Raw genomic sequence first — 26803 nt, forward strand, 5'->3', positions numbered from 1 at the left:
ACTGAAGTTGGAGACACTTCCCAGGGTGCATTCTGTTGGTAGTAGAAGGGAAGGCTTTGGGCTCCCATGATAGCCTCCTCAGGTGTACAGAAAGAGGAGATTCTTGTCCACTTCCTCCCCGTGGGAGGGACGGTCCCCATTCCAAAAGGTGTCCAGGGCAAAACCTGCCACTACAGCAAAAACCGCCCTGACAGTATTTGCACCAGGACAGTACCCGCACAAGCGGCAGATTCCCCTGCTGGGGTGTCACTGGGTGCTCCCTTTCCTTTGCCCAGGCATGTTCTTTACTAATATGGTCCACAGCTGCGATGCGTGCACCCGGTGAAACTTGTGCGCGCAGGAACAGGCGCACAAAAAGGCCATGTTCAACTCATTCTGGCGCCTGTCCTTGAGTAACACCTCACACTGTAAATACTGGAATGGGCTGTGGTCACTTGAAAGAAAACATTATATCTGGCAAGTTTCCATCGATTAATTACACAATAACCCCGAGGGGGCCAGGGGGTATTATGCCGAGGTAATGGCCTTAGGCTGAGTTACAGGCCCGAGCACAGTGCGTGTGGGCCTTAACAGAGGCTCTGGTGCCATTGCTTCCCAGAAGTACCGCCTATGCAGTGCGCTAATAGCTCTTAGGCGTGATTATCAGGATACTAAGAGCTTTTTTTAAGTTAAGAAACTACATGGTGGCAGTTTCTCAAGTAAAAATAACAAAATAGAAAATGGGCACCAAGGAATGCAGAAATGGCTGCTAGTCCCTTCTTAATTTCCATGGCAGCCAATGGAGGCGAGTGGGCAAGCAATGGTAGATGTAGGGAAGCGGGAGCAGAGAGCTCGCTGTGAGGAAGCCAGGGAGTTGGGGCTGGCCAGCGTCAGTGCCCTGAGAGAAAGACTTGTTTATTTATTTAATTTGTATCTTGTTATAATGCGCCCGAGCATGCGGGCACCAGGGCGCAAAAGATTAGCTAGTGTAAACAGATTATAGAGAAGAGAGCTATCTATTTAAACAGAATCGTTGATGCCAACCTCCCACTATTCAGGGGGTTCAGAACCTTTCTGAGTGCCCCCATTGTCTGGGAGGTCACATGACATCCTGGGTGCTAATACATAAAACAATTGCATTCATCATAAAACGTGTAGTATTACATGCAACATGCTTGCTGCGCCATGAGAAGTACACAATCATGATGCCAGATACCTGCTAATCCCACATAGGAAACACATCTACCCTGCACAGGCATTCCCAGCAGCATCCATATAAGGGGGCAGATGAGGAGATGTTCTATCGTGTATCTAACATAATTTTCTCCTACACTGGAACACAGTAGGCAGACCAAGGGGACGGCAGAGCCAAGATGAGAGTATATTCTGTGGCCTTCCTGCATGATAATCCACATGTCATATCCATGCATCAAATTAATAAATCTTCCTTTTTCTTGGCCACCAGTGGTGGGACACCCTCCTCACCAGCGTTCTGGCAGTGCACCGGGCTGCACAACACAGCATGGCATGACTCCTAACAGGACACAAGCACTTCAACCACATTTCTCACATCATAAAGGAGCTGCACTGGCTTCCCATCCCATTCACAATACTCCTTAAGGCTGCCTGCATTACCGACAATGTAACCACTCACACACCTACCTACCGGGCTGTAAAACTCTATAGCTCAGATGGGCCATGCTCCTCCAGGAACCATGCCATTGGTATTTCTGTGAGGAAACTGGCACTCAAGGAAAGAAAAAGGCCACAGACCTTCTCTTGCTATGCCCCTGTGTACTGGAACACCATTCCGGTGGAAATCTGGCCTGCAGCAATGCTCATTTAGTTCTGGACGGAACACAAGACCATGCTCTTCAGTCAATACACCCAGACTCCTTGCATTCCCACATCACATCCCACCATATAATCATAATGAAAAAATCACTTACCTCGTGGTAATGTTTGTCTGATGGATGTTCCTTCCACGGATTCCTCATCTATGATAATTCGATCCTCAGCGCAGCTGTTCTCTGAAACTTTTCAACCACCAGTGGGCACAGTGCGGACCCGCATTGGCTCTGTCCGATGCCTCCACCTGCCCTGTGCCAGACATGGCATCAGGGCCAGTACATATTGAGGCGCAGTGCCCCATGACCTCAGTTCCACCCTTTTTCCCTAGCGCTCTTATTCTGAGGGACCATAGAGTATTAGCTTTCCACAAGAAGGGGCAGGTAAGGGGGGCGATGAGGAATCTGTGTAAGGAACATCCATCAGAAAGAACATTACTGAGAGGTAAGAAATGTGCTCTTCCAATGGATACTTCCCCCCACTGATTCCTCATCTATGATAGACTCCCACAGCAGTAGGTAAATCTGGAGAAGGGAGGAAGCAAAGACACCACCTATACCAGAAAACTCTGGAGGACCGGCCTACCAAAACAGGCCTCCCGCCCTGCAAGAGAATACAAGAAGTAATGCTTAGCAAACGTGTGAAAAGACGCCCATATTGCCACGTGGTAAATGTCCAGGACAGGGACTCCCCTTTGCATCGCATAGGTGTCAGCCACTTCTCTGCTAGAATGAGCTCTGAGACGATCAGGCACATCCTTCCCAGCCAGATCGTAGCATTCGGAAATGAAGAGAATGATCCAACATGACAGGGTCCCGTTTGGTTGCAGACCTGCAAGCATGAGCACCAGTGTAACCAACAAAAAGCTAGTCATCTTTCCTAGCCTCTCGTGTCCAAGAGACGCAATAGATGAGGGCATGCACTGGGTCCAGCCGATGGAATCGTTCCTCTACCTTCGAAGGATGAGGTGGAGAAAGAAACGCAGGAAGATAGATCTTCTGAGAGAGATGAAAATCTGAGACCACTTTCGGGAGAAAGAAGGCCCTCACTTTCAAAATCACCTTCTTTTTGGAGAAAACCAAATAGGAAGGTTTAACAAACAAAAGCCTGAAGCTCACACTCTCGTGGAAGTGATGCCAACCTGGAAAATCCCATTAAGGGTGAGCAATATAATAGAACAGGAATGAAGGGGCTCAAACAGAGCACTCATCAGGAAAGTCAAAACCAAATTTAAATCCCATGCCGGAACAACACACTGGAGTGGAGGAAACTGGTTACACAAAGCCCACAAGAACTTCATAACAGTGGGGATTGTGAAGAACGAGCCATGTTCCGGTGATCTCTTGAAAACTGAAATAGCGGCATGGTAACCTTTCACAGTGCCAATCTGCAGATCCACCTTGGCCAAAGATAGCAGAAAATCCAACACATAGGATAAGGGACAGGATGAATGGTCCAGATCCCTCTCCTGGCACCAAATCAAAAATGTACACCATCTGCAGGCATAAATAGATTTTGTGGTGAGCCTTCAAGCTGAAAGGAGTACATCGAAGAAGTCATCCGATAAGTCCCACTCCCTGTATCTCAGCCAATCAGTTGCCAAGCATGAAGGTTCAGGCTGCTGAGGTTCATGTGAAGCATTTGCCGCTCCTGGGCAGATGAGCATATCCAGCATATCCAGCATTTCCAGAACCATGTTCTCCAGGCCCAATCCAGAGTGATGAGAATTAGAGTGGTTCCGAACAGGTGCCATCTTTTTACAACCAACAGAATTACAGGGATCAGCTGGAACACATAGAGGTCTAAAGTCTACTCAACCGTCGGTGCATCCCCCACGGTTCCCTGACTAGGAACTTCCCTGAAGCAGAATAACTTGCACTGCCTGTTGACACTGGAAGCAAAGAGGTCCACTTAAGGAGTCCCCCAACAGGACATCCTGACAGTGCTCCCACTTGTGGAAGGCTGAAGTCTGTATGCCCAAGGTATCCACTGTGACATTCTCCCGCTGGCCAGATGGGCTGCTGTCAGAGAGATGCATTTCTCCAGAGCCCAGAAACACAGTCGCATTGCACCTCTGCACAGAGGAAAGGACCCCACACCACCTCATTTGTTGAGATAGTGCATGGCCACCCTGTTGTCTGTCAGGATCAGCACAGTCTTGTGTTTAACAGAGGGGAGGAAAGTGACCAGGGCCAGCATGATCGCCCTCAGCTCCAGCAAGTTAATGTGTTCAAGAGACTCTGAGGGAGACTACATTCCACTCACTGTTGGATCCGACAGCGACAGGTGAGCACCCCAACCAGTCAGAGACGCATCCATGACCACTGTCACCTGGGACTGACCAAGGTTGGCAAAACAACGTACCTTTCCAGCAAGTTGTCTCGCACAGCCCACCACACTAGATCCCAAGCCACCAGGTCCGATACCTGTAAAAGATCTGACATGTGGCCTGAAAATACGACCATTGGCAACAGAGAAGCCACTGAAGCGATCTCATGCACAGCCTCACCTCTGGCACCCAAGGATGCAGAAAAACCATAAGGCATAGGAGGCGCTAGAAGGTTGAGGCTGGCACTCATTCCTATGACTGAAAGATATGGACCATCCGAAAAATGTTCACCACTCGGTTCTCGAGCAAGAAGCCCTGCCCAGGAGAGTGTCCAAGACTGCTCCAAGGAATCGGAGAGACTGGGACGACGAAACCTAAGACTGGGATGCTGAAACCAGACTGTGCAAAAGAGTGCATGTATAGAAAAGATGCTCTGATACTAGACTCTGTGAGCAAGTTCAGACGAGTCAGTAGTCCAGGTACGGAAGGGCATGGATGCCCAACTTCTTGAGGCGAGCCGCCCACACTGCTAACTGCTTGGTGAAATCCCTGGATGCCGATGAAAAGACCAAATGGCAGGACTTTCAACTTTTAATGCTGTTGGACCACCACGAATCTCAAGTACTTCTTGTGTCTATAATGAATCGGATCGTGGAGGTAGGCATCGTGAAGGTCCAACGACACAAACCAGTCCTGGAGGTCGAAGGCCTGTAGTATTTGGGCTAGGGTAACCATCTTGAACTTGTCCATGCAGAGGAACAAGTTCAGCAGCCGCAGATCCAGAATAGGTTAAAAGCCTCTGTCCTTCTTCAGAACCCAAAAATAGGTGGGATACCACCCCCTGCCTCGTTCTGAGTGCAGTACCAGTTCCATCTGCTCTTTGAAAGAAGCTGAGGGTCTTCCTCCAAGAGGATGGGGTCTAGAGGGAGGGCAGCGGCCTGAGGGCTGTGATACGGGGGGGCGCTGAATGAATGGGAGACAATAACCCTGATGAAAGACTTGTAAGGCCCAATGCGTTGGACGTGATCCAGGACAATTCCAAGCTGAACAGGTCAGTGTCTGTCCCGCCGGTGTAGAATGACAGAGCCCATTAACGTGGGTGCAAAGGGGAAGGTGGCTGTAGCTGCGCCTCCTTTCTGGGCACATCTACCTCTGCCCTTTCGGGAAGCGTCTGCCTTAAAGTCTTCCTGGGGTCGGCCTGACTATGGACTCTAGTGGCATAGGTAATGAAGGGATGAAAACCCAGACCAATGGCAGGCTGGGCAGAGGGCTGCTGTGCGGCTAGGCCCAAGGGCTTAGCCGTGGCCTGTGATGACTGTGCCTTATGGGGGGCATCATCCATCTTTGCACCGGACAGGCTTCACCATTGAAAGGTTTGTCCAATAGTCTGGTTTGCACATCCACCGCAAACAGCTGTGTCCTCAACCAAGAGTGAGTCCTGACTACCGACCCTGTGGCCATGCACACAGCAGACCATCGGCCAAAAGAGAATTTGGAACAAGAAGTGTTCACTGCATGTAGGATAAGGCTGCCAGACACAAACACCTTCTTGTCCCACGCGTCAAGTCTCTTGCTCTCCCTGTCAGCAGGGTTCCACGTGTTAAAATAGCAGCAGAAATGGCTGTGGACACAAAATATCACGGCAATAAGGCCGTGGTTTTGCTGCCACAATCCATGTAAAGGATGCAAGGGACAACCCCGCAACCCCCGGACCCATTATACCATTTAAGGGAATCGGAGGACATCCCTGCAACCCCTGTTCCCCTTAAATGGTGTAATGGGGTACACCATTAACAGGTCAAACCACAGCATTTTGGCTGCGATTTTTTGTACAGGCGACATTTGTGCTGCGATTTTATCACTGCATACCGTCAGGAGGGAGGAAAGGGAAAGTGGAGGTTTTCAGGTTCACCGTCGCCACCTGAACCACCAAGCTTTCTGGGGAGGCATGGGAGGACAGAAGTTTCCGGATCTGACGGCACAAGGCAGTGTTTCCTAGCCAGTTCCCTGTCAACTGCGATAGCAGAGGCAGGTTTCTCCCAGACTTCCATCAGAGGTGTCTCAGCTGCCACAGTGAAGGGCAGCAGCATCTCCTTCTTTGGGACATCATCCAGGATATCTAGATCTTGTATCTGGATAGAGGAGAAAGCCCCAAGGTATCAACGACCTTGGCCATCATCTGCTGAAAAACGGCCTGAGGTTTGCCTGGAGTGGGAGCTGCAAAGATGTTCATCTCTGCAGATGTGCCGAGGCTATTGGCGAACGGCAGTTCCTCGGCCAGCCCTATCACATCCTCACCCTCCCCATATAACTCTTCAGAGAAATCTCTCTCCTCCCTGGAAAACACTGGCTCCAACCCGAATAGTTACCTCCTCACCTTTGTTGTCGTAGATGGAGTAAATCTTGTACATGATGGCATCTCTTGGAAGGGGAGCATACTCCCGCGGAGCTTCGGCATCTCCGACATTGATTGGCACCAAGGACAACAACGTTGAGACCAGGCCCAGCACTGAGGCTGTGTTGTCCATCACCTAGACCCTTCAGTCATCAGTGGATCCAGGCCCAAGCCCAAAGGCCTGCAGTAGTGGTCTCGAGTGGGTGTCCTGTCGGTCTGAATAGGCACAGCGGGACATGCTGGCGCCCCGACCAAAGGCACCTTCGCCGACGGCGCCGAAGCTGAAGCCGACTGCACTGTGGCAAAGATGTCCATCATCCTAAGGCAAAATGGCTCCCATTCCTCTTTAGTGGAGGACTGGGTGAGAAAAGGAACTTGTACCCGTCATTCCCTTCTTAGAGGGTAAAGTAGAGTGCCGGTGGGAGGAACCACACTGAGAGTGGAACCTCTTCCGGGACTACTTCTTCTGGTTCTTCTTTTCCTCCTCTTTGTGCTGAGTCAATTTTTGGGACAGAGTCGATGCAGAGCCACGCTGTGTCCCTTGGTGGCAACAATGGTTCAGAGAACAGCTGTGCTGGATTTTCATAGATGAATACGTGGCAGGCAAGAATCCATTAAAAATCCCATGCTACATACTGCTGTCACCTTCTTACCTTGTATGCTACTCTCATCAACGTGTACAGTGCTCTTTTGCTTTGCAGCTAGGTTTGTGCCATATACAAGCCAAATACAACTACACTCCCAGTGGCAGAAGCAAACAATCTGGGTGGAGTCTTTGACTCTGGTCCTACTTTCATGTTACACACTCAGCGTCTTGTAAAACTCACTTCTAGTTACATCCACTTGAGTGCAACCATCTCCTACTATTCGCATCTCGTTGCGTAGAGGAGGTATGAGCATTTATAATATCCAGACTAGACAACTATAATTGTGAGGCCCGGGGGATCCCCAAGAAATTGGCACAATAGCGCTAGCTACTGCGAAACAGAGCAGTGAGAATGCTGCTATGGCTCCGGATCAGATCACCCCTTACTTGAGTTCAAAGTGTGTTGCCTCAGACTCGGGCATATTTCGGTCAGTGGCACAAATACTTACAATATCTTCTCTTTTACTGGCCAACAAGGAATCTAAGCTCTTCTCTTGTCTGGAAACTACATCAAGCCACCTTTAATGGCATTAACCATTGGGGGAGAATGGGGTAAATCCTTTGTGTCGATTGGCCCGAAACGGGGGAACAATGTACCCTTTACCCTCCGAGCACAAATGTAGGAAATTACTAAAGAAGGACATTCTAAGCTTTCAAAGTTGCATGGATACACTGGACATGAGTTCAGGATACATACTTGCATTTTTGGTCAACCTCCTGACAACTACTGTTGGTGCTGCCTGTTTAGTTTTAGTCTGTAGGAGCTCTTCTCTTGGCCGTGCACCTACTTTCTCTGTTGCTGTCTGTAAATCCACTTCTGGATATCCTCTTCCCTGCAGTCTTTTTCTTAGCTTATCTAATTCAATTTCGCACTCAGCCGGGTCACTTATTATACGTTTCAACTTTCTCATTTGGCCATAAGGTAGATTGCGTAAAGTGTTGGATGGATGAAAGCTCATGCGATGCAGAAGATTATTCCAATCAGTAGGTTTGGTAAATAGTGAGGTGGTTATCTGCAGGTTCTTGATGTTAACTTTTACATCGAGGTAATGAATATCTGTATCCCCTATCTCTGCGGTAAACTGAATCCTCTGATCGATGTGATTGACATCTGTCAGGAATTGTGTGAGTGAGCTTTTATCACCATGCCAGATGGCAAAAATGTCATCAATATAACTTATCCAGGTTTTTATTTTTTCTATCCATACAGCGCTTTACAGATCAGTGCCTTTACGGTATTGAGATAACATGGGCCTCATTCCGAGTAGGGTGGTAAGGGTTAACGGTCACCGGTAACGAGCCCGGTGCCGTTAAACCCTTACCGCCCTACTACGAGTTCCCTTTGCAGGTCCTTCCTTAACGCCTGCGTTAAGGACGGGATCCGCAAAGGGACTTTGGTGCTAATAACGGTACCGTTATTAGCGCCTTCCCCATTCCCATTGAGCCCTATGGGGGCTCAAATGGGAATGGGAAAGGGCCCTGGTGAATGGGGAATTACCAGTCCCTCCAACCTTGGAATGGACCGGTAATTACTCCATTCACCAGGGCGGAATCGGAATGAGTTTGGAGGCAGCCATGCCGCAAATAGCGGCGTGGTTACCTCCAAACTCAGAATGAGGCCCCATGTGTTTTTGACAACTTAATTTACACTGAGTACAATTAATAAATAAGAGGTGTGGCAATGCACATACCTTACTAAGTGCACGTGCATACACTAATATGCTGCTCAGTTTGAATATGCTAAACAACACTACTCTGACAAACAGGGAGTCGGCAAACGCTCACTGGAATGGTTTTTACTGGATATTAGCATCAAACTGTCGAATTTACAAAGTTCGGTGTCACTTTCCTGGGCAGAGAGTAACTACACACATGGCCAAGGTGATTTTACTACGAAATATATGTTGTCTAATAGTTGAGATGAACTTAACTTACTGTATTTATCTGTTATCTCTTGTGTATGTGTCACATGTTATGATGTGTTTCATTCCATGTTGTGGACGCCCTGTCAATGTATTTCTGCACCTGATATGAATGCTGTGTGTTGGTGAATGGAATGACGATATGATACAAGAAATGATGGCCCTCCAATATGTTGATGGTATTTGCTGATTGTTTTGTACACCACAAGGATTTTTTTGTTCAAAAGCATTGGCATGAGGCCCCGATGAAGGACAGATGGTCCGAAATGCAAAGGCCTATTCTTGCCCTTTGCTGCGAGATTTGTACCATGGTTTGGCACTTTCTACTGGATTAAAAACCAATGTACTTGCTACTAGAACTTGAGAGTTTTTTTTCAACTTTGAACCATTGAAGTACTGAAAACAGGAAAGATATATATATATATATATATATATAATATATATATATATATATATATATATGTTTCTTAAATAGTTTAACCCTTTCTGGGCATTAGGGTGTGTGGCCCACATCGACGGCTCACAAGCCTTGGTCTCTTTTTCTTGCCATTGTGGCCCCAGCCATGACTACTTCAGGGGCTCCAGATTAACTCACTCCTATCTTTCTCTTTGTGCCAGTTGCCCCGTCCTTCCTTCTCCTGGGCGGCTGCATAACTCCAATGCGATGACATGGAAAGCGTTAAATGACCCCTCCCTAGCTATGGTGTGGGTAAATGGGAGTTCGGTCATGCAAAAAGGGGTCAAATCACTATGATAAGAGCATGGGGTGCTAGTGATCCCCTAAGCACCTCTCGGATCACTGTAATGAGAGAATGGGGTGCTGGTGATCCTCTAATCACCTCTCAAATCACTGTGATGAGAGAATCCCTTGTGAATGTCGGGCCCTTTGGAAGCGCTTTAGCCTAGGCGGCCTCTAGCGGTTACCTCTTTGGCTCCGACATTTCTAAACCCCTTGGCATGGAGAGAAGCGAATGGGATACATTCACCTTATCTCCTCTTACCCTCCTGCTATCAAGGCCTTGAAATCCAGCTGCGCGATTGTTCTCCTCTAGCGCTTCCTTCTGAGCCTGGGCAAAGTTCCAACTTCTCCCTCATTTCTGCTGATGGCCATGCCACAGTTCGCTGACTGCAGTAGTTAATAATATGTATTTTCTGGTGTTGGCAGTCTTCCATTTTGACAAGTATTTTGGCACACCAATCAACACTTTCAGTCAGTCATAACCGGTTCATTCATTTCAGCATTCTCCTCCATGGAAACGAATGCACAGCCATCCTTTTGATTCTGTAACCTATGCCTCGCCTCATTATTATTTATTTATTGTCATTTGTAAATGCACAAAAACAAGTTTGCTCTGAAGGGAGCTTGTTTTTTGGCATGGGCACATTTAAACCAGAATGTAATGTAATTGCCATTTGTATAGTGCCTTTTCCCGTTTGGATGGTCTCAAAGCGCTGTAGGTGAACGCCCTCTGGGGAACTGAAGTCCGAATATGGGAAATTCATCAGGGGAGTTTAGAATGCTTGTGTGCATTTTAGCCAGTATGAAGGTAGGTAGAGGTGGCCCAGTCCATGCTAACTACTCATGTCGAGCTGGCATGTGGATGGGTGCTGTGAGGTAGTCTGGAGAGTATGAGAGAGCAGGCAGACTCGTTATGTGTGCAGCTGGAGCAAATTCTTTTCGTTGGGGATAGCTGCATTCTTATGGCAGAGGTGTTGTGCGATGTGGCATAGTGTAGTGTGTGAAAGCAGATGCGTGAGGGTGGGCGGCCGTGCCTTTGGTTATCTTCCATAAGCATGGAGTGTGATACGTACCCACGTGTCCTGATATGTTTCTTGGTTTCGTAGATGCAGCTGAGTTTAGAAGGAGGTGAATTAAGAGCGCAGCTAAATTCTATACAGTGGCGATATTCAAAATCCAGCTCAATTAAACTCCGTGGCTATACTCAAAAATGCATCTACGGAATCATGCTACAGAGATCTGCGGAACGAGAGAAGCTTAATAGAGACCAGTGAACAGGGGAGACTTTAGGTGTTTGCAGAAGGAGATGGGTAGGAAACCTGTTCCACAACTTTGGAGTCAAGGCAGAGACTTAGCCCCTCACATCTGAGCTTCTTGAAGGCGAGGCACTTGGATGAATAAAGAATGCGGGGAACGGACAGATCTGGTTGGGTTGCATTTCTTGAAATGCTGTTGCAGGTAACTGGGACCTCAGCAATGGATGGCTTTGTGTGTAATACACAGCATTTTGCATATGAAAATTAACCGGGAGGGAGTTTAATTGCTTCAAAGCTGAAAAGTTGTGGTATAAGTATATCATCACACTCATCACGGAGGAGGTGATGAGCCAGCCTAGTGTAAATACTGTAAATACTGAGCACTCCCTTGACTTTTTGCAGCCGAGGGAGTACTCCTGGACTCCCTTAAACTGTCAAAGGGAAACAGTTTCCCTCAGTGCGTATGTCCAATGGACTATGCAAGGCTGGGGGTGTTTTGTTTCTTCAGCCTTGCATGGCCCATTGGGGATGCAGGCTGGGAAACTGCACGCTTGTATGTGTGAGGGGGTGCTCCTGCTGCTCCAGATCGGGTTTCTGTTAAGGGAGTGCTTCATCTCCTACAAGCGTCTGCAGGAACCAGGAGGCGCTCTTTGCTTTCTGGTTCCTGTGTGTGCTCCGTGGGAGCCAGAGAGCACTTGAGGGAGGGACCACGGTGAGAAGCATCAGGACCGGGGCAGAAGGTAAGAATGAATTTCAAGTTTACGTTTGTGCATGTTTGCATGTATACTTCTATAATTTGTGAGTGCATGATGATGGATGCAGTTGTCAATGAACGAGTGCATGGTGGATGGGTGAGCGAGTGAATGCTGTATGTGAATAAGCGAGTGAATGCTGTATGGATGTGTGTGTACGTGTGTTTGTGAAGGCTGAGGAGGTAATTTTGGTGGACTGGCACTTTGGTGCAGTCAGTCTACCCATTTCATATTGCAGCACAGCATTTTATATTGGTCATCTTTGAAAAAGCAAGCATGATAAGTGCTGTTACGCGGCTCGACTGCCATTTTGGTGTAGCCAGTCTAGCTATTTCTTTGGCATGGTCTATTTTATTGGGCATCTAAAATAAAGCAAGCATGATACGTGATGCTATTTCCTGCTGTGACATGACATTTTTACTGGGCATCTATGATAAAGCATGCATGATGTGTTATTACGTGGCTAGACTGGCATTTTGATGCAGCCACTTTGGACATGTTTTCATATTGTGAATTGGCATTTTAATGGTAAAGCCAATTGGACTATGTTCTTACATGGGAATACTGCATATATTGCCAGAACCAGTGTGGATTTGTTTTATTATAGTATCATTACTGGCATTATGGCAAAACAAACATGAGTATGTTCTTATATGGGGATAATGGCAAGTATTGTGCAGCCAGCATGGAAAAGTATGAGGATATCCAGCGTGAAAATGTTTTATACTGGCATATATCATGTGCAAAGGCATCAGCATATACTGGATTTTTTTAATGAGCTTCCCAACAAAAATAATTGCAAACTGTCCAGCTTTTTGCCCAATTTTTCACTTAAACTGGCCTGTAAAATGCACCATGTTAACCCATTATTCACAAAATGTCCTCAGGGTGAGGGGAACCGCCCACAACCTGCTTGGTTACTTTGAAGTTCTCTCGCTACGCTCGGCCACTCGGGCATATTAGTGGAAATCTTTACCCTCTAGCTAGTGGGTGTTTGCATAATTTAGTCGGGCGAGAATGATGGCCTTGATTGGAGAACCTTGAGGGTGGGTCAAAAGGAAAGGGGCTATGTTTTTGTGAGCACGATTAGTTAATTATAGACCCTGACCACATTGTTGCCTTGGATGAAGAGTTGGATGTTGAAGATAACACTGGAGCAGACTCCAGTTCTTTGTGCCGAGTTGAGGGGAGGGACGGCAGATTCTGAGTGGCAAGCATGAGGAGTTCAGGTGTGTTGCCATGTAAGACCATCTTGTTGTAGTTCATCAAGCACTGGATGGCTTTAAAGACGTTGGGTATGATTTAAGAGCCTGGGGTCGGGAAATAGGCTGAATGTGGGTGCAAAGCGCATGACATGGTGTGTGCCCTGTGTGTACATTTGACTGTGGAACCAAATCAAGTGGGCCTCTGCATCGCCTGCTGACGTCATCAAATGTTATTCTGTTGGCGCTTGACTGTCAAAAAAATGCAATGGAACAAATTAGGCGATCTGTGAGCAGTCCTGATTTTCACGGGGTTCCTTATACCCTAATCACGAAGCATAACACAGGAGCGCAGCTGGAGCATCCTTCAGGTCCTCTTGCAATTCACAAAGATCCGCTCTGTGTATCTCAGAGATGCCGCAGCCATTCCCAGATGCGCTAAAGTGTTATGCTTTGTGGTTCAGGTGAAAGGGAGAAGGTGCAAACGCACAGGCATCTCCTGATTTGCTCCAGTGCGAATATTTGAGAATTGGGTCCATAATATTTTGTGAAAACTGTAAAGACAGTTCGTGATTTAACCCCTAGATGGCAGGAGTATGCAACTCATAGGAATCCGTAACAAAAACATGCCGCAACAATAACCTTTTACTTTTTGTGCTGAGTTTTGTGCTCAATGAATGTAGGTAATAGTGGCAAGCGCAAACCTGTGCTGAAACCAGGAGAGTTACATGCAGTGCTTTAATGGGCATGTGACATCGAGGGGGGATGGGCTCTGCGAAGGGGCATGGCATAAAAGGGGCATAGCCCAAGAGTGGCAGGTAAATGCCACCAACCCCCTTCAGGCATTCCTTTGCGGCGCTCATCACCCGCTCCCCAGTGGTTCAAGGCTTGTGATCCCTGTATCTCTTATCTCTTATATAAAAGGATGCCTGGCAGGGGTCAGCGTCACACCTTTTCTTCCTACATTGTGGCACCAATGCTTGCCAGAAATCCATTTAACTATGAGATGCATCATGTAGGGATTATGACTTTCGTACCCCAGGTCAGGGGGTGATGATACCTACATATTTTAGCTAAAGGGATGCTCGGTGCGGGTCAGCACCTAATCTTTTCTTCCTTAATGGTGGCGCTGACCATGCATCCTTTTAACTAAGGTAATCAGCAATCACCCTCTGGTGATCGTTGCATCTCTTAGCTAAAGGGTTGCATGGCAGGGGTCAGTGCCACCATTTAGGATGAAAAGGCAAAGCCACTAGGGGCCCAGGCCATTTTTCTTATAGCTCCAAGATCTCCTGCATGAGCGAGATCTTCAGGCTTTAGAAGAAAAAGATTTGGCTTCTAGCGGCCTTGCTTTTTCTGTAAGTATGGTGGCGCAGAATCCAGCGCAATTCTTAGTTAAAGGGATGCCTGACAGGTGCCGGCACCACCACTAGGGCTGAAAAGCCCTTTTTACTAAAGCCTGAATCTCTCATGCACGAGCGAGAGCTTCAGGCTTTAGGAAAAAAGGCATTGACCTCTAGAGGCCTAATCGTCTGTGGCTGCGAGGGGACTTTAGGGAGACTTGGAGGTGCCCCATCTCAGGCATATTTTTCAGAGACTTCACCGGCTTGCCCACTTGGTTACATGACAACCTTAAGTGACATACTTCCCGAATGAATGAGATTAGAGGGAATGCATATATTTGCTTTCTCAAAAAGTCTAGGAGGGAGGAAAGTGTCCATAAAGAGTTATTCTGCTAGCACTTCCAGGTAGTGTACTGCAGACCCACTCTGATACTAACATAAACATACTACATACATACATGCGCAGCTACAGTCTCACTCCACTAGTCTTACTCACTCGCACACAATGCACACCCACACTGCATTACATTCAAACACACACATGCAAGCATACATGATATGGGCACACCCCTATTGCAATCACAAAAAAACACACACACACTTATCACAGATTTTCGCTACAGGAGGTCCGTTCACTACAGGACGTCAGTGGTACTCTGCGCTGCATACATTTTCATGCAACTCACAGGTTTTTAAAAATATATATATATGGGCTGCCTGCTCAGTGAGTGCCAGCCCTGCAGGAGGCATGGGTGAGCAACCGGCACCAGAGAGGAACCGTTGGGGTGCCTGATCCCTGTGCCCCCTCCTGGCTTCACCCCTGAGCCAACCCATTTTAGAGCTGTGGAACTGTGTTGCAGTGGAAACAGAAGACCGGTTCTTCTGACTGAAAGAAGAGAATAAATGAGCCCAGGCAGGTGACAGCTGAGCACAGCGCTAGCCCCACCCCCTCCTAAGAAATGGTTGCATTGCAAGGACAGGCAGGGGGGCAGGGGAAGCAGAGATACCGGACATCGGAGGGCAATGGTTCATGCAACCTCCGACCTTGATCAGCAGATTACTCAGAGTGTATTTCTAAGCATGTTTTAAGCATAGGGTCCTGCCAGTGAATTGGGGCAGAGGGCATTCAGAAAATTATTGAAAAATGCTGTTGTGGAAAAAATGTACAATTATTTCATTAGCTGATTTCTCATCTCAGGGGCACTGCTAGCCATGGGCTTTGAGCATGGGAAGGCAAAGGTATGGTAGAGTGCAGGCCAGGCATGAGCTATCCCAATCCTGCTCCTCACAGCGGTGCAAGATGGGAACAATGACGGCCTCTGTCACACAGACTCGTTCTTTAAAGTCCAGCGTTTGTGGTGAGGGTCTGTGGCAGACAGCTGGCTGCGCCATCAGTAATCAAGTGCTGGAGAGTCCCTAGTGTCGTACCAGGTGCAGATGTTATTAAGTGTTAATGGTTGCTGATTAGCACGGAGATTGGGGGACTTGTATCTCAAAGCCACACGTTGGGTTTTAAATCGGATTCCTGCAAAGAAAATGGAATCATAATGCGGACTAGCCCAGATCTCTGCTCGTTACATGCGCAGAAAAGTTTTGACTTTTTGTGACACTTTCACAATGACTAATTGCAGTTCACTTAATCACACTGCCTCTTCTGGGGCATTTCTCTTCATCTTGAAAGTAGACTAACCCTGAAGGCAATTTACAGCAACCTCAAGTTGCACAGCTAGTCCTGAATTTTTGCCTCATTTCATGTTGCATTATGGCACCTGTAGTTCTGCATTATTACGCAAACAAACTCCAAGTACTAAAGGAAGGCCAAATGACGTGTGTTAAAAGAAGCTATAGACTTCAAAATACGGCTCATATGCTCTTCTCCAAGCTGTTGCCTGTTTCCTCACAATCTGCTTCTTTCTCATGGGTATGAGTTACCACTACCACCGTCTTCCAGTAACCTACACAAATACTTTTGCCCAGCCGAGTATCTGTCCTTTGACAGAGGTTCTTTCACATAATGTATATGAACATTGTGATGATTCACAGGGTCTCGTCACTTCTCCCCGGAGGGGAGCCCTTCCCTATGAGGCTAGGGAAGTGAGGCTGCTACCCAGTAGTCCCCCGAAGGGTCATAAAAAGCACAATGACCTCATGGGGAAGGACTCCCTCATAGGGATAAGGACACCTGCCCCATGAAAGACCTACCTAAATCCTTGGTCCCAGAAGCCAAGGCCCTATTAACTCCTTCTCCATTCCAACCTAAAATTACTACTGTGAGTTATTGTGAAGTCTCAACTATCTCATCTGTAAGACAAGACAGGACTGAGACGAAGAAGAACCAAAGAAACACACAGAACAACAGCAGAAAGGATTACCCAAGATTTGTGACGAGGTGGTCACTAGGAGGCATGAAGATAACTTCAAAGGCTTTGACAACAAACATTGACTTTATGCTGGAGCGGGCTCAGAAGTATCAAGACAGAGGAAGGACTAAGGGTTTTCGGGAGCAGGAAGAACAGCGTGGGAGGCTGGCATCTGTCCTGCAGGGCCCGAGAAATCAAACACAGACTGCCTGGAGCATCGAGAGACGGTCAGTCCCTGAAGAAGAGGCCCAAGGAATTACGTGAGCCGGAGTAAACCCGATTCGCTGAAGAAGCAGGAAGAATTCAGCAGTGGCGTGACTGCCGCAGCATTGTTAAACGGGATATCATATTGTGCCTCCTTTTTGTATATATTGGCCTAAGCGCAGTCGCTCTGCTAAGAAAACCGCTTTGCAAAGTTCCAATCTTAGATCGACTTCGCCGCCATTTTAGGTCCATCCGCTATTTTGATTTCTATTCTAAAGCAATTCTGTGTTCTAAAATGGTGGACAGTGTTTCCCGCTTGTAACTGAGCCGACCTGAACCTTGTACGTGAGTTAATTTCTAAACTGTCAGTTGGCCGAATGTTTGGGTTGAGTAAAGAGACCTTGTCCCATGCCTGACTTGTAGACAGAGGATTACCTACGCCAACAAGTCCTATCCGCGGACATCAACTACAATGTTATACCAATACTGAACGTGAACACTTGCTGAACTGCATTGTATAGGGCATGTGTTAAGGCTTATTGTTAAATCAGAGAATACACTGTTACCATTGTAAATTGTTGACATGCAAACTGACGATGATCCATGAGTAAATTGTCGGACAAGCCAGATGTGAACTCGGCACAAACTCTAGACCATGTATCATTAACCTGTAGAGGGGCTGGACATTATGATTGGAAATGTATAAAATGTACAACTGTTTAGACGTACAGTACCTCTCACTTCTCACACCGAAAGGGCTGGTATTCGCTGTGATGTACTCAGGGCCAGATAGCTATCTGATACTTTGTTTCTTTGTAAACTGTACAGTTTTTAGAATAAAGATCTGTGAATCTTTATACGCCCATGTTTGGTGTATTTCCTTTTGGGGTACTCAGCCTCGATAAGTATTCTTCTGGAGTGATCTCCCTCATCACAGTAGTGATACCCAAAAAACCAAGTGTCAAGTATTCCTCAGGAGTGATCTCCCTTGTCATTGTAGTGATACCCAAAGAACCAAGAGTCAAGTATTCCTCTGGAGTGATCTCCCTTGTCAAAGTAGTGATATGCAGAGAACCAGGAGTCAAGTATTCCTCAGTAGTGATCTCCCTCATCATAGTCACGACACGAGAAACCATAAATCTCAAGAGTGCCTTGGGAGTGAATTCCCTGGTCGCAGTGGGAAACCCAACATATGTGAACGATACCAAAAGGACCAAGAACTGTCAGGGAGTAATTACCCCAATAGTCAAGATATAAAATGTCCTGACAAAGTTCCATCCATAAGAAGAAGAGATGATAAAGTCTTAGCTCTGTTGTTCACAAACCCTTGGGAGGAAGTAAAGAGACCTCTAAAGACTTGTCCAAAGGACTGCCAAGGAACAGCCTCCAGAGCTCTTCCAGATAGACCAGGAGAAGGGAGTCATTCTCCTGGTATAAGCATATTTGGTAAATCAGACTCTATTGCAAGAGACTGTTGTTAAGTCAACTTAAGACTGGATTGCTTCACCAGGAGAAGGGAGTCATTCTCCTGGTGGCTTGGATCAGAAGTTCATTGAACCCTTTTCTTCTTGGTTTATGTGTTAGTGGTGGGGATAGTGTAGTTGGTTTGGACAGAGGAAGGTATATTGGTTTCTTTTGACTTGCATCCTGACGATCTACCATGTTATTCTGTGTTGAGGCAGGGAAAAACCTTCTACAAATAAGGAGAGATGGGTTCTTTTCTTTTTTTGAATAAAAGTCTATTGCCAAAATGATACCATCTTGTCCGCCTCCTTACTCGACCACGCCACAACATGCAGCAAATATACTAGACATTATGGGAAAAACCTGAAAATATACAGTATACATTGGAGCAGTAAAACTGCCATCCCTGTTTGTATGCCATCTTGAAGCATAGGGATTCACATTAAATGACTATGCTCCCAATCGTCAACTGCACATGTACAATCATTCTTACTATATACAAATGTCCATGAAGAAACAAAATCCATTCCATTAATGTTCATTTCATAAGCTGGTAATAGCAGTATACGTACGACCGGGATCTGTGTCTGGATCTCCTGAAGTTGGGATCAGCCTGGTTTTTCTCTTTTTGCCTTCTCAGGACTGCTTCCCACTGCGGAGCTGAATCCACCATATCATTCTCCTGCCGCAACCTGCCGTAGCACAACATACAGAGGTGAGTGTCTCAATGGTTAGGGGAGTGTGTCAATGGTTACATGCCGCAACCTGCCATAGTACAACATACAGAAGTGAGTGTCTCAATGGTTAGGTGAGTGTCTCAATGGTTACATGCCACAACCTGCTATAGTACAACATACAGAAGTGAGTGTCTCAATGGTTAGGTGAGTGTCTCAATGGTTACATGCCACAACCTGCCATAGTACAACATACAGAAGTGAGTGTCTCAATGGTTAGGTGAGTGTCTCAATGGTTACATGCCGTTCCTCCAGACCGTGAGTGTAAGATGTACTCAACAGTGCTGCAAAGTGGTAAAAATGGAGATGTGTGTACAATACAAAACACCTACAAAATGAACTGACATTGGGGTTTTCCAGGGCCTATCGCTTACCGCATAACCAGCATCATTGCTGAAGGTACAATTTCACATGATGCACTAGCTGGGAAACTGTTACCTGCAATTGCTCAGGAGAATAGCCTAGGAGTAGATCCCTAGTCTCTGACATGGGAGCAAGGATCCCAGAGCAGGTCTGACTCATCCGTTCATCCTTGCGAATTCGACACATTGAGAACCATTAAAAGGCATCAAAATAAAGCGCTATTAAAGCGCTTAGAAGCGTGGGGAATCCAACGCGGAGGGCTACATATTAACACAAATGGGTATTGTTATTTACACTCCACCTCCTTTTCAGGTTGGTGGATGAGGTAAATATTCAGGCAAAATGGCTTTGCCTAGATAGCACGAGGAGACGCTCTGCATTTGCACCATACCCCGGCATGCCACACCTGGGACACACCGAGCGGGAGTTGCTTTTGAACGCAGAGACGCCCACTCATTCTGATATGTGTGGAATCTGTGCACTTGCAGACACTGACCCAGGTTTTTCTGTACCAACAGAAAATAGAAGCAATCCATGTAACTGTATGGCAGAGGTACAGGAACAGACCACTCTGCATTTCACACCTCTGCATGTGTGCAATGGGTAGAGTGCGCTCGCTGCACCACATAAGTGAAGTGCCCAGCAAACAAGGAGATCCCACCTACATGCAGTAAAACATCCTAGCATGGCCGCAATCCCAGGTATTGGTCTGTTCCTTCCTCATGGGCTTGCAGCATTGCTCGGAATGAGCCTCAATGTAGTATTAGAGGGGTACCATCACAGGGGCAGTGTCACAAAGACGGTCCAATCAGTAACTTTGACTTACTCCTGATTTACTCAGCAGGGCCGGCTTTAGGCCCAGGCGACCTGGGTGGTCGCCCCGAGTGCCACATTAGCCTCCCTGTCACACCAGCGCGGGGGAGTCTTTCAAGGGCTCCCTCGAGCTGGCGTGGTGGGTGAAGGTGCCCATTGAAAGGAAATGAGCCCCATTTTCGTGCTGGCATTGTGCGCCCCAGTACGGGAGCGGGTGCTTCTCATCACAATAGAGCGCAGATGCTTTAAAAGGCTGCCCTATGCTTGTTTAGTATCAGCGCCCTATCGAAGCACTTAACACCCCTCTCCAGCACGGCATCAGGGGGTTAAATCACTTAAATAGAATGCCACTGCTACGGGGGAGGGGGGGATCACATTTTTGTCCCTTCCCCCGGACGCTGCCAGAGCCAATGCCAGCCCTGTTACGAAGAGTAAGTCAAGGTAAATCAGAGTTACTCAGTTACTCATAGGGACTTTGTTGTGAATCGAACAGGCATCTCCAGTTTTACTGTAAATTAGTGATTATGCCCTTACATGTATACGTTATATGAGCATAAAGTGAACCATATTTTTAAAAAGTCTGTAATTTTCCGACACATAATATGTTGCATTCCAGAAACTTTGCATCAGTGCCAGTGTGTTCTTTCAATGCATTTTTGCAACGGGGCAAAGGAATAGGACAAGGGCGAACATTCCCCTCGTGCAGAAATTCATTAAAATAAAATGTTTAATGCACCAGTGACATTTTTGCCCTAGTGTTAATTGCCCTTGCACCGATGGTAAGTTTCTTTTATATCGCCTAATATCTTTTCAAAGAATAAACAATTTTAAATAGTTGAAAGCACTGGTATACTGTGGCATACTATGCAGGTTTTCCCGATGAGATATGTTTACTTTAATACACGGCCATACAAAAGCACATATATAAATCAACACCACTCTATTCTCAGAGCAAGACCCGTGAATTACAAATCATAGTTGAATAGACTCCTGTGGAGACAATGGGGTTACCGATATGGAAAAAACGCTGGAAATTCCGGGTCCAGCATTTTTCCCGGACCAGGACAACACAAGTTTGCCGGTGGGGCAGTTCAGGCAATTCAGCAATCCCACCCAGGGAGTCCTATGGGACTCCATGGAATGGGAACTCACCAGCGTTTCTGCCACCCATAATATCCCAGTAATACCGAGATATCGGACGGCGGAAACAGTAAGGCAGTTTTGCCGGTATCCCACTTAATTACCGGCAGTATACTGGTAAAACTACAATCAGGCCCAATGTGTAAGAACCTAGAAAAACATACATACGTCTACAATGCTGTCCTGTTACTGAGCAAAAGATGTGTCCCACTGCTCAGTGAATATAGCTTTCATGCTCCGACGGTGGGGCGGACATAGGCTTTAACGGCTGTCATCAGGAGGATTGGTAGGCCTGAGCTCTGGGCCATTAAAGCCCATGTCTGCCCATCGCTGGGTCATGAAAGCTATTCACAGCCCAGGATTTACAGGGGTGCGGATAGTTTCATATTTTTTTCTTCCAACGGAAGATGAGCTCAGCACAAGCACATCTCCCATTAGAGAAAAAAGTTTTAAAAAATTGAAAACATGTTCCAAAATGGCTGCCGTCGGGGACCTAGTCCCTTTTCTATTTTTATGGTGGCCATTTGTTTAACTTCTTTTTTTACCAACGCGGCGGGAGGTGAATGCACAACCGCGCCCAGGAAAGGCGGATTGTGATTGGTCAATCTGCCTTTCCCAGGTTGATTGAGAGATATATACAATTCTCGACTTGATGATATATGAACACACCAGAGTGCTTGCTCCAGAAGCTAACTATGTTAGTACCATAGGTTGGGGCCAAGGGATGAAGTGTGGGGTGTTGGATGCAATAAGGTACTCACTACACAATAGCTGAAGTCATGTCCGGCAGCAAGAACCATGAGAAAGGGTCACCCTATACAGATGAGAAGCTGTGGGAAGGGGAAACGGGTGATTTTATTTTGGGGGTGGGGGCCCTGTTGCCTCCATACATTAGAAGAAAAAAAGGGAAAAAAGGAAAAAAGAAAAAAAATGGAAAAAAAGGTCCACCCGGGGATTGTGTATTCATGCCTGCTGTTCTAGCCACCTGATTGTTGGTTCACCATGCCTGGGTGTGAAAGGAATGTAGATGCTGGACAATGGGACTGGTCACTGCCCTGTGGCATCAAAAATGTATTCACTCGACAAGATGGTTGGAAAAAAAGATTTGGAGAAGGACAACGGGAGCTGGCCCTCCAAAGTGGGCGGGGGGCTACTGTATTTGTCCCCCCACTCCTGAAAAGGGCCAAGAGACCTATCAGGGGCCTCGGCTAGCAAGCTTTATCTTGGACCTGCATGATTTCCCCAACCCACCCGTGGGACCACTGAAAACCTTTACTGGTGGTCCGTGGGTCTCTCTGGCCCACCTTAAACTTACTCCCCATCACCAAGGAGGGAGATAAAAGAGCGTGACACACCCTGCTACTAGAAGAGTGTTTCCCTGCGCCCTTTGTCCTCTTCCCATAGCTAGCATCGCTGGAAACAGGCACATGGCGAATCCCGGATCCGCGCTTAGAAAATGAACTCAAGTATGGTATTAGGTGCGTGATAAAAAAAAAATCATTACCTCGAAGAACAGCGCACATCCCATGCAAGGTGGGCTGCAAATGCCAAGATCAATGAGGTATGACATGACTATAACTTCTCCCGGGTTCTTAAAGCCATAAGGACCACCAAAGGCTGCGTGATCGATTTCATGATTCGATGAGGGGCGGGACAAAATTCAATAATACCTCTAGCATTTTGTTTGAAATATTTCTAAACACAAAAAAATGAACAACCTGATCATGTAGCCCTAAAATTAGGCGACTTTCAAAACTGGTTAGATGTGACTGGGATGCTAGCTGGCTTTTTACTATTTTGTATGATTGCCTCATAACTAGCCACAGCTAGTCTTGCGCCACACGAAATATGTACTAACTTGCAACAAGGCAAGTATAGTTCATGTCTAGCATTTAAGCCACTGTTTTTCGAAAATCGGGCATCAAGTACTATGTATGCGGGAGTTAATTTATAATTATTATTAAGATGCAGAATGAGTACTAATTATTATTGAAGGTTTCTTGCACACCCGAAAAAAAGAGCTGTAAAAATGGGCATAGTCCAAACCAGTTTGTTTAAACGAAACACTGCATCCGAAATCACAGTTATATTATACCATATGACGCAGCACTAGACATCTGAACACCACCTTAAAGAGGGCGGCAGTGCTGTTCCCGAATGGGTTGGCCTGCCGCCGAGGGGCTAATGTTTAAATAAAAAAAATAAAAAATGTAAAAACGCAACCTACCTTTCCTGTGGCCCCGCCTGGCCGTACAGTGCTAATGAAAGCTGCAGTCCATTTTCATTGTTGATGAATGTAACGTCATCAACATGAACACGGACTGTGGAACAGCACCTCTGTGTGGCCCAGCGAAGCGCAAGAAAGGTACTTTTTTGGGGCCGAGGGGGAAATCTTGTTTCCCCCCTCAGCCCCTCAAAAAAGAAAAGTACCTTTCCTGCGCTGTGCCGGGCCACACAGAGTTGCTGTAGGAAACTACACGTGTGCTAAGGTGAGTGGGAAAGGGGATCGTGGAAGGGAAGGGAAGCGCCCGCCGCTTAATGAAACTGCTCAGAATGCCAGCTTTCCTTAGTGAATACAGCCTGCGTTCCAAGAATTCTCATTGGTTGACGGCGCCTCCCAGGGTGATAATGATAAATTGGTGATATATCGCTGAGACTTGATTTTCTACCATTTTGAAATTGCTTTATCTGAAGACAGTCAAAACATAGGTGGGGGGTAGAAAGGAGGGGGACAGACTCTGGCAGCCTCCTAAGCCAGTCGGGCGTCCCCTGAGCCCGCTCACGTGTCAATATTGGTAAGTATCGGCAGTAAACTGCTCTCCTAATTGTGGCGGCTCCTGGCCCTTTTTTTAAATTTCTATTTCATTGTCTGGTTTTATAGAATTTTTTTGATCTTATATTTGCATTAAATTCATGTTACTTGAAGTTGACCACTGTTGACGTTTTTACATTTGAAAACATTTTTCACCTCTCATATTAATATTTTCCACACTGAAGGACCGAAAAATTCGTTAATGTTCACTTTGAGTTTTTCCAATCTGGTTTCCATTTGGTTGCCTTCTGGTTCTAGGATGTCGGCGTTCTGTGCAGGATATGTCCAAAGGAAAAGCAGATCCCTTGGCATCCCCAGGAGAAAGGCAAAAGAAGCTTTTCAAAATGTTCCAGTCTGTCAATGAGGTTAATGATTTGATTACTGAAATAAGAGGACTACTGGATGAGATTGGCCGCCCAGTTATTAGCCCGGCTATTAGTGTGACTCAGGAGGAGGCCCCTACCATGATGGCCAGGGGCACCTCGGGAAATTGTGTAGCAGATGCAGCACACATGTGCGACCTTGTTACAGCTGCACCTGTGTGTGTCCCGTCTATGATCTATGATAGTGTTGATGCCAATCAGGCTCAATTCCTTTGTAAGAAGTCCTGGAAGGACCCCTTAGTCCCATTTGAAGTAGCAAAAAAACTGGGGCACAAAGGAGGGAGAAACTTTGAGCTTTCAATAAGTAGAAGTGACGGGGTTAAAAAGCTTATAGTTTTGGGCAACCAGTAGACTTGGTGGGCGGCCATGTGTCGGTAGCCTCGCTTCCCGCTGCCCCAGTAGATTCAAAATCCCATGCAAGGGAGGGAGGGGTGGCGGGTGAGGTCGTGGAGGGAGAAGTGGGAGTCTGTTCGGGGAGGTGATCGATATTGACCCTTTGATCCCCCCTATTGAACAGATCCTCTACCCTCGGGAGTGGGAAGGTGGCATTGCCTGCAGCATCAGCTGTAATTTTAAGAAGTGGAGGCAAGGGGGAAATGCAGGAAGAAAGCTGAACCTCAAGCAGGAAAAAGAATAGCAGACTCACCAGTGGAATGGGAGTGAGTAAACCTGGGAGAGCTGCAGATTACGCCATCGCTGGAGATGACGCGATTGATAACGCTGAAAGATTTGATACTCCGGGGAGCAATAAGCGCAATGGAAAGGGGATGCAGATACCCACTCTGTTGACATACTTTGCACTTTGGGGCTAATAAGAGTGATGGGTCTCCAGTGAACGAATTGCACAACCTGGGACCTGCTGACCTCAGCCTCCTCAATGACATTAGAAATGTGATCGGAAAAAGTATTGGAAATTGCTTAAAGGAGCTGGCATGTGACATCAGGTCACTCAAAGACAATGTTAATGCCCTAGTAATCTAATGTATGGGCACTGCCTTCCACTTGATTCCGAATATGGGAGTAATGGTGCAGGGTAATCTCCATTTCCAGATAATAGCAACCCTAAAGGAAAAGATAAAGCAGTAGTGGAGAGGGAGGAGATAAGGAAGCTTACTTATAATCCTGAGATGGGAAGCAAACCCAGGGAAGGTCTGAGGACAGGTAACCAGACCGGCTCTGTCATTAATGCATCTCCACCTTTAATACCACAAGGGCAGTGTTTGACCATGAGGCAAGTCCCAGAATGGATGCCTTCTAGGCACCCACTGGCCAAGAGTGCAACATCAATTAATGGTCATCATAGAGTGTGGACCGTAGGATAAATTATGCTACACCTCCTTATTTTGTAATGGTTTGAGTCCCAAGACTAAGTGTAGGTATGTGGGAAGATCAAGACTCCCTAAGGAACAGGTGTGCTCATCGAATTTGATATACAAAGGGATGCTTATCTATAATTAGGGATGACATTGTAAACTGCAAGCGACTCTCTTCCCGTAGTAGTGAGTTTGACTGTATCTAGGTTTTCTTGTGTCGTCAGGACCTGGTGGATGTGTTTCTGAGCATTGATTTCTGTACCTACCCCACAATGGGTCTTTCCGTTATGGTCTGAACCTCATTCCCAAAAAGCTATGAACTCGGGGGTATGGGTAAACAGGGGTTGGGTCACTTGACCTCGACACAGACTCAGGGAATGAACTATGCAGGCATCGGCCTAGTAAGCAGTGAGGCAGCAAGAATAAAGCAGCTGGTGGCCAACAGTGGTCTAGATGGAATTGATTGAACACGCCATGACCCACCTACTCCCAAGTGCCATTAATTCAAACTACTGTCTTGGAACATAGCAGGGAAAACAGAACCCCTGGAAGATCCCCAGTACATCGATTTCCTGCGAGGTTTCCATGTCCTCCTGCTACAGGAGACTTGGGTTGAGGAAGTGGTTGTGCTCCAAAGCTATCAATCGTTCCAAATCCCAGCGAGCAGAGGTCCAAAGGGTATGCCTAAAGGCGGCCTTTTAGCCCTGGTGGACATCACAATGGATTGGGAAATTGTCGCCATGCCGACCCGCCTGGATAAACACTATTTCCTGTTGGCACGTACACCAGAAGGGGAACGAATGTAC

General features: G+C 46.8%; 1 protein-coding gene across 6 annotated transcripts in view; it reads right to left on the reverse strand.

Annotated features, from left to right (window-relative positions):
* The window catches only part of EPB41L4A (erythrocyte membrane protein band 4.1 like 4A), a 1024616-nt gene that overhangs the window by 108847 nt on the left and 888966 nt on the right, over positions 1-26803 (reverse strand). For all 6 annotated transcript variants that reach the window (XM_069625493.1, XM_069625495.1, XM_069625491.1 and 3 more), the window contains one exon: positions 19012-19131. In XM_069625493.1, the coding sequence (XP_069481594.1) occupies positions 19012-19131 (120 nt within the window). The remainder of the gene's footprint in view (positions 1-19011; positions 19132-26803) is intronic.

This window comes from Ambystoma mexicanum, chromosome 6p, assembly GCF_040938575.1.
Source record: "Ambystoma mexicanum isolate Mex_15411 chromosome 6p, UKY_AmexF1_1, whole genome shotgun sequence".
NCBI classification, from domain to species: Eukaryota; Metazoa; Chordata; class Amphibia; order Caudata; family Ambystomatidae; genus Ambystoma; species Ambystoma mexicanum.